General features: G+C 38.7%; 1 protein-coding gene across 2 annotated transcripts in view; it reads right to left on the bottom strand.

Annotated features, from left to right (window-relative positions):
• The window catches only part of DPP10 (dipeptidyl peptidase like 10), a 563,994-nt gene that overhangs the window by 135,985 nt on the left and 414,294 nt on the right, over positions 1–13,715 (bottom strand). For both annotated transcript variants that reach the window (XM_057424792.1, XM_057424790.1), the window contains exon 5: positions 9,247–9,321. In XM_057424792.1, coding sequence (XP_057280775.1) covers positions 9,247–9,321 — 75 coding nt within the window. The remainder of the gene's footprint in view (positions 1–9,246; positions 9,322–13,715) is intronic.

The raw sequence follows: 13,715 nt of genomic DNA, 5'->3' as shown, positions 1-13,715 counted from the left end.
CTTGGTAGCTGGTGCAGTGCAGTGTTTTGACTTTCGGCTCGGGAACAGAGCTGATAGAGATGTTTTGGTTTGGCCAAGGACTTTGTGGGCCTCATGCTCTGCCAGGGAGGAGGGGGGGGCGGGAGGAAGCGGAGGCGGGACACCTGACCCAAACTGACCAAAGAGGTATTCCATACCACAGCACGTCATGCCCAGGATGTAACTGGGAGTTAGCCGGAAGGGCTGGGAGACTGCAGGGTTGGAGGAGGTATCGGTCGGAGCTTGGTCGGGCTTGGGGGCCGAGTTATCGGTCAGCGGGTGGTGAGGTGTTGTATTCTCTTCCCTTGTTATTTCCTTTATCATTATTATCATTGGTGGTAGCAGTAGTGATTTGTGTTATACCTTAGTTACTAAACTGTTCTTATCTCAACCCGTGGGAGTTGCATTCTTTTGATTCTCCTCTCCATCCCTCCGAGAGCAGGGGGAGGGCAAGAAAGGGGGGGGAGGTGAGTGAACGAATTACCTGATTGGGTTTAAACCACGACAATAGGCTAAGAGAGCTGATGACAAATAGGTTAATATTGCTTATTTCTATAACATAAGCACACAGAGATTCCAGTCCCCATGGATTATTATGTGATGTTGGAATACGACTATGTGAAACCCAGAGTTATATTAAGACTGAGTTTCTAAACTGCTGGATCTTCTAAACACAGCTGGACACTACCAAAATCTTCCTGAAATAACAGTATTCATACTTGATAAGAATGACAATATGTTGAAAATAAATACTTTTCTGTCAATAAATATTTTCTTTGGAAAGCTAAATGCCCTAGAATCCATTTTTACTGAACAATAGCAAAGCACAATGTTCTTTTTTCAATACTGTCTTTGAACAAGAAGTTGAAAGCATGAATTGGGATTTTTTCAACTCTGGCAATTTTGAATGAGAAAAGGAGCCATCTTCTGCTTAAATTAGAATTGCTTATTTTGTTTACTTATAAAACTTGAGATTGAACAACAATCCTGCAAGTACAAATGAAACACAAAGAACCAGTAAGTTATTTGAAAAGCAGGAACATCTTGTCTCGTGTTTTTTCCTATGAAAATTTGAGTGTGATATATTTTTCTGAACTGTTAAAGAAGGCTGAACCTCCATATATGAATCAACATGTCAGCTGACAAAATCAAGAACATTCTAGAAGAAAATAAAAAAAAAACCTTCTGACAAATAGGTAAATGGATGCATATGGACATGTATATGACATGACTGCTTCCATACTAGATTTGAAAGCACACCAAATTGTATTCTGGTTCCCTTACCTTTATGGTTCAGAAGTGTTTTAAAGGCAGAAATTGTGACAGTTCACTTCCTGTTCTGTGGGTGATCATAGTAATACCTTGGCAGAGAGCAGTAATATCATCTTATCACAAATATGCCAATAATGTAAGTATAATAATGCATATATAAAGACAAATAATTAAAAAGATATGCAGATACTCCGGGTTTAACTGCTAATTCTAGGAAGTAGTAAGGTCATCTGCTGTCTGCACAGGACTACAATTCAAGATGGATCTAAAGTGAAAAGGCAGCTTATCAGACAAATACTAAACAAAGATCAATGCCCACGACTCAGCATAAAATACACAGTCTCTATTTTCCCCATCTTCTATTTATGGAGACTGGTTATTATCATGTTTTGCCACATAATTTAGAAAAAACCCTGAACAGAAGTGTGACACTATGGATTCATCATGGCAGTCAGGTAAAGTTCCTGACAACTGGAAAAAAAGGGAAATATAACCTCCATTTTCAAGAAGGGGAAAATGGATGACCCAGGGAACTACAGCCCAGTCAGTCTCACCTCTGTGCCTGGCAAAATCTTGGAGCAGATTCTCTTGGAAGGCATGCTAAGGCACAGGAAAATCAAACAGGTGCTTGGTGACAGCCAGCATGGCTTCACTGAGGGGAAATCCTGCCTGACCTATTTGGTGGCCTTCTATGATGGGGCTACAGAACTGACGAACAGGGGGAGAGCAGTTGATGTCATCTTCCTGGACTTGTACAAAGCGTTTGACACTGCCCCACACGACATCCTTGTCTCTAAATTGGAGAGACATCAATTTGATGGATGGACCACTCAGTGGATAAAGAACTGACTGGATGGCCACACAGAGTTGAGGTCAATGGCTCAATGTCCAGCTGGAGACCAGTAACGAGTGGCATCCCTCAGGGATCGGTGTTGGGACCAGTCTTGTTTAACATCTTTGTCGGTGACATGGACAGTGGGATTGAGTGCACCCTCAGCAAGTTTGCCGATGACACCAAGCTGTGTGGTTCAGTTGATACGCTGGAGGGAAGGAATGCCATCCAGAGGGACCTTGACACGCTTGTGAGGTGGGCTGATGCCAACCTTATGAAGTTTAACCATGCCAAGTGCAAGGTCCTACACCTGGTTCGGAGCAATTCCACACAAACCCATAAGCTGTGCAGAGAAGAGATTCAGAGCAGCCCTGTGGAGAATGACTTGGGGGTGTTGGTCAATGAAAAAATGAGCATGAGCCAGCTTCAGTGTGCGCTTGCAGCCCAGAAAGCCATCCATATCCTGGGCTGAATCAAAAGGAGCATGAACAGCAGGTTGAAGGAGGTGATCCTGCCCCTCTACTCTGCTCTCGTGAGACCTCACTTGGAGTATTGTGTGCAGTTCTGGTGTCCTCAACAGGAAAAGGACATGGAACTGTTGGAACAAGTCCAGAGGAGGGCCACGAGGATGATCAGGGGGCTGAAGCACCTCCCGTATGAAGACAGGCTGAGAAAGTTGGGGCTGTTCAGCCTGGAGAAGAGAAGGCTGCGTGGAGACCTCATAGCAGCTTTCCAGTATCTGAAGGAAGCCTATAAGGATGCTGGGGTGGGACTCTTCGTTAGGGACTGTAGTGATAGGACAAGGGGCAACAGGTTAAAACTTAAACAGGGGAAGTTTAGATTGGGTATAAGGAGGAAGTTCTTTCCTGTGAGGGTGGTGAGGCACTGGAATGGGTTGCCCAAGGAAGCTGTGCATGCTCCATCCCTGGTGGTGCTCAAGGCCGGGTTGGAAAGAGCCTTGGTTGACATGGTTTAGTGTGAGGTGTTCCTGCCCATGACAGGGGAGTTGGAACTAGGTGATCTTAAGGTCCTTTCCAACCCTAACTATTCTATCATTATATGATTCTATACAAACACTCGCTCCTACGTGATAATTCATGACAGCACATAGTATCACCAAATTGATTTAGCCAGATTTTACTACAAAGAACATTACCTCCTCAGGCAAAGACCTTGTCTTTTTATACCTTTAAAATGTCTTGCATATTTGTGGAACTATATAAAATAAAGTCAAATGTATGTAATAGATGAGTAACAGGCCAAGATCATCTACAGCCTAGCTATTATGTTAACAAATTCTAATCTGTCCAGCTAAAACTTCAATTCAAACAGCAGCATTTAAAAGCAGAAAATTTGAGCAGCCCAATTTCATTAATTGCTCAATATCTGACTTTTATGAATACTTAATTGCATTCTACTTAAAAGAGGAATAAAATATATCACAAAAATATTTTCAAAGAAATAACTTCAGATTTTGGGGGTGGATCTGCCTTATTTTTTTGTCACTGCCCTGAAACTGATAAAAAATAGTCATTTTTGTTCTTAACAAGAGATGAAGATAAATGGGGAAGTCATGTCTGGATCATATTTCTATTTATGATCTCCTATGTTCCAGAGTATGCACATGCGTGATTTGCTTATGGAGTTATCTCAAAATGAACAAATTAAAGATAAAAGATCACTCTGTGGACCTAAGAAAATACACGTGAAAAATAGGTTTATCTAAAGAAGGATGCATTTCTGGTGGAAAGATTTGATAGTATGAATTTTATATCAGATCTTTACTTCCTATACAGCACTAGATAATTGTTGTCCAGATCAGTGCTGGTTTAGGATGTCTTTTGTTATTCTTTTGTATGGAATAATCTAGTTGAGAAAATATTGTTTCCATGTGGTAAAAGACATCTTTCATCTTTGTTGTATTTGATTCCAACCATTACCTGGTACTTCAGATAATGCTCTTCAAACTCAGATTTTCATAAGCACTGTATAAACTATTTTCTTGAAAAGACCTGCAAAACTTTACACCAAAGAGTGTCTTGATTAAAAATGAGACATAATGTAAGGTAATTTCTTTATCCTTTATTTTTTGCATTTGTCGTGGTTTAAACCCAGTCAGGTAACTCGTTCGCTCACTTCCCCCCTTCTTTCCCTCCCCCTGCTCCCGGAGGGACGGAGAGGAGAATCAAAAAGAATGCAACTCCCACGGGTTGAGATAAAAACAGTTTAGTAACTAAGGTATAACACAAATCACTACTGCTACTACCAATAATAACAATGATAATGGAAATAACAAGGGAAGAGAATACAACACCTCACCACCAACCAACCGATAACTCGGCCCCCCAGCCCCCGACCAAGCACCGACCCATACCTCCTCCAACCCTGCAGTCTCCCAGCCCTTCCGGCTAACTCCCAGTTACATCCTGGGCATGACGTGCTGTGGTATGGAATACCTCTTTGGTCAGTTTGGGTCAGGTGTCCTGTCTCTGCTTCCTCCCGGCTTCCCTCCCCCTGGCAGAGCATGAGGCTCACAAAGTCCTTGGCCAAACCAAAACATCGCTATCAGCTCTGTTCCCGAGCTGAAAGTCAAAACACTGCACTACACCAGCTACCAAGAAGGAGAGAAATGACTGCTACTGCTGAACCCAGGACAGCATTAAAAAAATCCAATAATTAATATCACTGACCAAGAAAATTGCAGACAATTGAACATTTAGTTTCCACCTAATTGGTAGAAAGATAATCTCCTAATGAGGACAAATAATCATAATTCAAGACTTCATTGAGTTTTTCCCCTCATGGATTCTTCTAATCTGCAGACAAACTTCTGAAGATCTTTCCAGTGCACCCAAGTAAGGCAGGACCAAAGACAATCTCTAAAAGCTCGATGAACATGTTTCATGGTGCTTTTCACCCTCATTTGCTGTAAACTAGTCAGTACTCCCTATCACTATTCTCCAAAAATAGATATTATAGCAGCCAAGTGATGACAGGCATTGGCTCTATGCAGCAGATAAGCAACTTCGTTCTCTTGGGGTTTCTTTGCTTCAGACACTCTGCTGAACTTTCATCTTCAATACATTAAACTAGAAATACGTAGAAATGTTTTTGAAATTTTTTAATTTCTACTGAGTGATGTTTAGATCTAAAACTATTTTTCTCCTAACTTTCTGAAGAGTATTTGATTATTCTTCATCCTGATCTTAAAATTATTAAAAGCTATTTTCACAGTGCTTTAAGCTAAATACATTGTTTCATTAAATGCTCTAGCTAAAAAAGATTACATTTTGAAGTCCTAAATTCAGGAAAACATTTCCTTTTTAGACAGTGTATAAATGCTTATGCTTCTAAACTAGAGCTAAACTTTAATATGTTTTTTAAGCACATTTCTGAACCAAGAGCTAAAAACCCCTACATAATTCATCTTGCATTGAAAGCAGAAAACGATGAATTTGTAATAGTAAAGTGGGAAAAATTCCTGAAAGTTGGAATTCAAAAGAGATTTGAAAGCAGTCAGAAGGAAAGGACGATTTGTAGGAAGGGATTATTAAATCAAGTGAGAAAAAAGGGAAATTGCAAAGAAAGAGATGAACTGATTGCATATACTTCTGTGGGGTATTATATTCTAGCAAGAGTATGGGGAGAACATGCCTATGATATCTTAGAAAAAACTCAACAGATATCCAGAATAAAAATTATTTTTATTTCACATGGACTCCAGGAATAACTCACAAGGCATAACCCTTTGCTGATAGACACTGAAGTTCCTCAATGGTAAAGAATTTCTTAGGCTGTCAGTGCTCACTGCACTGCAAATTGCAAATTTACTGCCCCATTCTTTACCATTAAGAGCAGAGTGTCTAATTTCCATTTTCTAATCAAAAGTATAAATCAGGTTCTGGTAGTTGTGAATGCCACCACCAGCAGAGTGAGAAAGATTTTAAGCTACATTTTTACACCATCCTTATTAAAAGCAATAGTGAAATACCCTTTCCTCTGGAAAGCTCAACTGGCTTAGATGCTCTGCCTCTCAGAGTTTCATATTCTTTACTCATACCTTGAAAATCTTCAAAGGAAAATCAAAAAGATGTAGCACTGCAAAACTGATCCCTCTCTTCATACAACACTTACAATGGTTTCCCTGCTGCTGTGTTCACACTGTCCCAGAAGAATCAGGATGGCAGGACATCCAGCAAGAATATGTGCTCATTTCTCAAATTAGTTCCTACTTACTGATCTGCTGCCTTGCAAAATGAGACTTTTTCAGTAAAGCCAACCAAATTATGGTGAGTGACAGAAAGAAAGTCTGAACTACACACAGTTGATCCATAAAGTTTTGGCAAAGTAAAAAAACTTGGAGAATTGATGAAAGCATTTAGGAAGTGTGGAGAACTATGGAGTACCACAGCAAAGAACACACAGAAAGTACCTCTGAAATTGCCACAGCCTTCTGTCAAAAAATAAAAAGCCAGACAGATGGAGGGAATCTGTTGTCCAGAAATCAATTTGCAACACTTTGAATTCCTCAGCAAAGGAATTTTCTTCCATATGAGTTTTATAGAGCTATACCAAAACAGCTGCTATGCCACATGAAATGGCTTTGTTGATTCTATAAAGCATGATTTAAAAATTCATTTAATTATTACTTTTGTAGTCAAAGATGGCTTATTTTCATGCAGATTTATGTCCCGTTATGCATAAGTACATTCTTAATTGTGCTGGAAGAACTGCAAATTTAATTAAAGTTTGCCATTCCAAGCATAAAATAGATTAAAGAAAATGCTGACAACAGTAAAATAAATATTCAGCTATTTAACTCAACATTTATTTTTAATCCAAACATCAAAATAACCTTATTTCTAATTACAATTTCATGAGAAAATGTCTTGAAGAAACATTTGTCTATTTTTCTCCAATCTGTTCAGCTGAAACATAGGAGCTTATTTATAAAACTGATTAATAAATCCGTTCCAGCTGTATGACTGTATGTTACAAAGAACACAGATTAATGTATGTAAACAACTATTATAATTTTAAAACCTCAAAGTCATGACTGTCTGCAAAAGCAGAAATCCCATCAAATGTATTACAGTGCAATTATACACCTAAACCGTAACAAAGAAGGAAAAAAAAAAGGGGGCAAACAAAGGTATTAAGGTCCAAGGGTCTGTGGCAATTTATAGAAGATGGTGAGATCAATTAAATGCTTACAGTAAGTTACCTGCAGTTCCTTGAACCGGGTGTTGTTGAACACTCAATCATGCATTGTAACACGATCATAAAAAAGTTACACTCAAATGAGATATGAAGAAAGAATCTGGCCTGATCCCACTGAAACTCATCTTGAAAAGCTACAATTAAGTTTGCTGTTTAATATTAATTTTCACTTTTTAGGAAACAAATTTAATAATTGATAGTTAACAGCAGGGGGGAGGAGTAAGGAATACAGGTGGATTTTCTCTCATCCAGACAAAATAAATCTGCCTCTGACTGAGAGAGGAAAAAAAAAAAAAAAGAAGTAAATAATACAATGAATGTTATCTTAACCCTTCATGTTATTTGGAAGCACAAGTCACGCAGAAATAAAGAGGCTTTCGAAAGCATTGCCTACCTTTTCCCCAACAGATCTTGAGAAAAGAGAAGTGCCTTACCAGCATAACAAACATCCCAAGAATCAGTAAATTTGGAGGAAAAAAATGCTTTTTACTGTATATTCACAGTAATATAGCTTTGTATGTTCTGAAAAAAAATCAGCTTAAACTCCTTTTGGTTTTGTTTTTTTTTTCCCCTTCCACTGTAAGCAACAGATTCTTCTCAGGAGGTAAAAGACTTCAATGGCATTATTATTATTATTATAATTTATATCTGACTGACAACATCCAGCTATTACACAATTTCAACACCATCACCACCACTTCTAGAAGATACAACAACTGCAGCATATTTTTGGTTTGAAAGCCATAAGCATTCAAGCATAAGCATCACAAGCCTCATGCAAAGCCACCCATACTACCACAAATTGTTTGGTAAACCTATTCATTTCTCATTTTAATTACTTCTTGTCAATATACTTGAAAAAAGGAAACGGCTAAGTGCAAAGCATAAATGCTGCAAGCTTCATCCCTGTAAGTAACTATCAGCAACTGGATTGTAAACGGAAGGATGAATTTCTTTTTTCAACAAAACCAAGAATTAAATATGGAAAAGGAGTGCTACCACAAAGGGTATATTCAGCATGCACTGAGAGCAATTTGCATGTCAATGGACCATCTATATTGTGGGGCAGGGATTCCTCACTGATGTTACTACATTTACATACAATAAAGTGTGACGGATACTTTCCTTATTCTTCTCTATCAGCTATATCTGCTACTACTATGAAAACCAATCCAAAATGAAAACTGGAATAGATCAAATGAGAAAATTAAGTCAGCATGAGTGACTATTCCTCTCTCACACAATAAAAAGCAATCAAGAAGGAAAACAGCAAGGAGCACTTATTTTTCAGACAGGAATCAAACTGGAACACTTGACAAAAAAAAGTGAACTGAACAACAGCAGTTCCTTTCTGATTTATTAATACATGTATATTGCAAAAGGGCTTAATCCAGAATCCACTCCATTTACTAAAGAAAACCCTACATGGATTTAGTACCAAGTAAATGAATAATTTTACATCAACACCTTTAGAATATTTCAAATAAGCTTTCAGCACATTTTACAGTTTGCAGACACAATTATTAAAGATGCTGGTATACAGATCAATACAGCAATGTCACCAGGGGGACAGAAAAATTTTTATACTGAATTGGAAAGGAATATTTATTGTTCTAACAATTTAAATCCAAAACACACAGCTATTGTGTTATCAGTTACCAATACGAAACAACTAGTAAACTACTATACTGTAGTATAATGTGATAAACAGCGATCTTTGTGAAGGTCATGCTAAGGTGATAATAAGGTCACAGATATTAACAGGTATTTGTAAATTTTTACTGTTCCAAAATTAAAAAAATAAACCAAAACAACTCAAACTAGTTTGAATAACCACTGAATACAAAACAAGGGTTTCAGACTTTGGATGTAGAGGTTCTTCAATTAACAAATAGTTGTCTTACCTGTTTAACATCATATGCAAGAAGAACAAATCTTAAGTCTGGTGAAACAGAGTATCTTGATGCTTTGAATGTTACCTAAAATGAAGTAGCAATAAAAGTAAGTTTGCAATAAAAAGGATAATTTTTTTCTCCCAATTTTTCTTATCGTTCATTTAAGAGCTTCCCATTAATAAGACAGAGATCTGGTCTAGAACACCAGTGCAGTTTTCACCAAAGAAGGACTCAAATAATTCTTAGTCTAATTTGCTGGTATCTGTACAATGACAACAGATGAATCTGGCTTCAGCTCTAAATTTCAGTTAAGAAGCTGATGAGTTTTTTATCACGATAGGAGGCACTAAGCTTGAGGATAACAACTATGACCAATTCATTTACAGAGGATGAAGGAAGACACTTTGGTTGGTGTGTACTTCAGGGATGATTACAAGGGAGATTCATCAGTAGGCTAGGTTTAAAGATACCATACAAGAAAAAGAATAAGTGTGCGCTATGTCTCTATTGCTTTTCCTTTAAACATCACATGCATAACCATTTTGCAAGACAACCTGCACTAAAGAAAAACTCTTTCCTATAAGAAAGAAAATGCTTAGTGGAGAGCAAAGTGAAACTTAAGTTAGCACTATAAAACTAATAATTGCTTTACATCTATCCAAGACTACTTTTCAAGACTGTAATTTAATCAAGGATTAATGTTATGTCAGAAAGAATTTAATGCATCTAATGTATGTGGAAACTAAGAACGTGCTTTAAAAGACACTGAAGGAATAAAAAAGAAATAATCTCAAGACATCTATTTGCAGAATTAAAGGAAAAGAGTGTAATGAAAAATGCAGATAAGAATAGAAGTTGGACAGAAAAAAATAACAGAATCACAAAGGTACAAGATGAAAGAAAATAAATAAATAGTTACATAGGACAAGAGCTATCCAATATTCAAAGGAAGGTTTTCCCTTTTTTTTATTTACTTTTTTTACTTTTTTTTTTTTTTCTTCTTAAGCATCCTGTTCTATTTAGCCTAATCCCACTGCTAAACTAATGAATTCAATAGGGGTTTAAGGTACACAAATCAGAAGTCACAAACTCGTATAATCAGAGCAGCTAAGGAACTATCCTAATGATAATAAAAAAGGCTAAATTAACTGAGAAGATGCTGTGTTTCGATATGCAGATTACACTCAGGTTAACTAGATTTACTAGTTAACCTAGTAACTCAGGTTACTAGGTAGTATAATTAGGCTCAAGCTATCCAAAGACAACAAAAGGAAAAAAATAGTTTTGAACTGAAACTGCATTAGTGTGATGCAAGAACATGACAGTATCAGAAGTTAGAAGATGAATCTGCAGCCTTGAGTAAAAAAGAGAAAAAAAACCCAAACAAAACCAAAAAACCCCAACAACTAGGAACTTCCTTTTTTACTTACAAAGCATTCAGAACAGATTTTTACTGTGCTTAAACTAGCTTTTATGAGTTAACCGCCTTTAAGCAGAGACTGTGTTAATGTTAATTTATGGTTATGTTCCCTTTTCTTGGCACACACTGAAAACAATTTTAGGTGTGAAATTTCCCTGCTTTTCTAGCAGTTTATTAATTATTCCCCGACTACCTTAGTCTTCAGCAACATATAACACAGGCAGCTTTCCAAATTCATTTTCAGGGATTGTGGTGCTTGCTATATCATGCATTTAGTAAGAATCTTCAGTCACTGATTATGCCACCACAAAAGTAATGATGCACTTAATGCAAACACCTGAGTACCTCAGCTACAAACTACTGGCAGTTTGAGGCAACACCAGCAAGAGATACTCACATATTCTATATCCAAGTATAGAGTCTTGTGGGTCTGGGATTTAAAATAGTTTAAATCCTACTGAATACGACCTGGCTTATTCAGTTTGCATTCGCCTGCAAAATTTGGTTTGCCTCCTGAAGTGCCTCAGACACATGGTGTAAAAGCAATGACAACAAACTATAATCTCCTGTAGACCAAAAGATTATAGCTTGCCAAACAGATCTGCGAAAACCATTCCTGGTAACAAAACAGGTAATGTTTTGGCAAATAATTTTCCTTTTGTTGTTGTAATGGCATTATTATTGTTAAAAGGCGAGTAAAGCTGTTTCATAATTTTTAATGTTTCACATGAGAAACAAGAAAGCAAAAAACAAACCAGCAGAGATTATGTATTCATTGCCAGCTGATTGCAATGCTAGTTTCTTTAAATTATCTTTAAATATAGATAAATGTTTATCTATTAATATAAAATGTATATATATTTTAAGAACATGTTTCTGAGTTGCAAAGAAAGTGTTGGGAAAATATAATATTGAAAACACTGGAAATGAAAAAAAACCTCAGGTATCTTGTTATCAAAAATATGGAGGATGGTTCTTCTGCTATCACGTCTGCGTATCTGTAACTTTTCAAGCTTCTTGGTTTGTCAGGCACTAGTTAGCCTTCATTTAGGAAGACAGCCATAAATGCTGCCCCTTATGACTATGACACTTCGCTTGATCTCTAAGAAATGTAGCTCTGAACAGCAAAGCTCTGAAACAGGGAGAAATGCAGCTGGCTAATTAGGCACAGTCCCTGGATGCAGAAGCAGGGCTAGTTTCCCTCTGCATCACTGCACAGCATCATCTAGTTAGGAGACTGAGGGTAATTCAACACAGTGCTGCACTGTGCATTCCACATTGATGAAAGGGAGAAGAAGTAAGGGAAGGTAATTTCCCTAATATTTGTCAGTTCTACCTAGCCACATCAAGATTTAACAGCCTTATAAAAAACACTAGGCTCTAGGGCAAACAGAAAACACTTTTGACTAGGTAAATTGCTGGAATCCCTATATTACTGACATTTCACAATGTTGCATAATTCTAAGAAAAAAAAAAAAAGCTTTTTAATTACCCATACATTATCTTCCCTTCTTAATTCAGCAATCTGAATCCTGCCTGACCAATTTGGTGGCCTTCTATGATCGGGCTACAAACTGAGGGAGAGGGGTAGAGCAGTTGATGTCATCTACCTGGACTTGTGTAAAGTGTTTGACACTGTCCCACACAACATCCTTGTCTCTATATTGGAGAGACATCAGTTTGATGGATGGACCACTCAGTGGATAAAGAACTGGCCAGATGGCTGCACACAGAGAGTTGTGGTCAACGGCGCAATGTCCAGATGGAGACCAGTAATGAGTGGTGTCCCCCAGGGATCGGTGTTGGGACCGGTCTTGTTTAACATCTTCATCACTGACATGGACAGTGGGATTGAGTGCGCCCTCAGCAAGTTTGCCGATGACACCAAGCTGTGTGGTTCAGTTGATACCCTGGAAGGAAGGAATGCCATCCAGAGGAACCTTGACACACTTGTGAGGTGGTCTGATGCCAACCTTATGAAGTTTAACCATGTCAAGTGCAAGGTCCTACAGCTGGGTCGGAGCAATCCCAGGCACAGCTACAGGTTGGGCAGAGAAGAGATTCAGAGCAGCCCTGAAGAGAAGGACTTGGAGGTGTTGGCTGATGAGAAAATGAAGATGAGCCAGCTTCAGTGTGCGCTCGCAGCCCAGAAAACCAACCGTATCCTGGGCTGCATCAAAAGGAGCGTGACCAGCAGGTCGAAGGAGGTGATCCTGCCCCTCTACTCTGCCCTTGTGAGCCCTCACCTGGAATATTGTGTGCAGTTCTGGTGTCCTCGACATAAAAAGGACATGGAACTGTTGGAACAAGTCCAGAGAAGGGCCACAGGGATGATCAGGCGACTGGAGCACCTCTCGTATGAAGACAGGCTGAGGAAGTTGGGTCTGTTCAGCCTGGAGAAGAGAAGGCTGCGTGGAGACCTCATAGCAGCCTTCCAGTATCTGAAGGGGGCCTATAGGGATGCTGGGGAGGGACTCTTCGTTAGGGACTGTAGTGACAGGACAAGGGGTAATGGGTTAAAACTTAAACAGGGGAAGTTTAGATTGGATATAAGAAGGAAATTCTTTCCTGTGAGGGTGTTGAGGCACTGGAATGGGTTGCCCAGGGAGGTTGTGAATGCTCCATCCCTGGCAGTGTTCAAGACTAGGTTGGACGAGGCCTTGGGTGATATGATTTAGCGTAAGGTGTCCCTGCCCACGGCAGGGGGGTTGGAGCTAGATGTCAAGGTCCTTTCCAACCCTAACGATTCTATGATTCTATGATTCTATGAATCTGTCACCCATTTTTCCAATATTGCTGAATTTGACATGAGTTCACTGACAAGGATGCATGACGCGATGATCCCATGGACAAGCAGTGACTGCTAGTCTCACTTTCACCACAGATTGAAATGATAAAAGCCTAATGCAGGCAAAATGATGCAGTGCCTCTAAACAGTCTTTCACCCTTCAGCTTTCCAGCTTCCTTCTTTCATCCACGTTCCAAATTTGGAACATATTTTGGCATGGAAAGAAAGATGAGAACAGCTTGAGACAGTAAAGAGTGAAAGCAAAAGAAA

Source organism: Pezoporus wallicus, unplaced genomic scaffold (assembly GCF_028554395.1).
Source record: "Pezoporus wallicus isolate ANWC-B61680 ecotype Strahan unplaced genomic scaffold, APGP_CSIRO_Pwel_v1 contig_8394, whole genome shotgun sequence".
In the NCBI taxonomy this organism is placed as follows: Eukaryota; Metazoa; Chordata; class Aves; order Psittaciformes; family Psittacidae; genus Pezoporus; species Pezoporus wallicus.
Note: the sequence above shows the minus strand (reverse complement) of the source record. Positions and strands in the feature narration are given on the sequence as shown.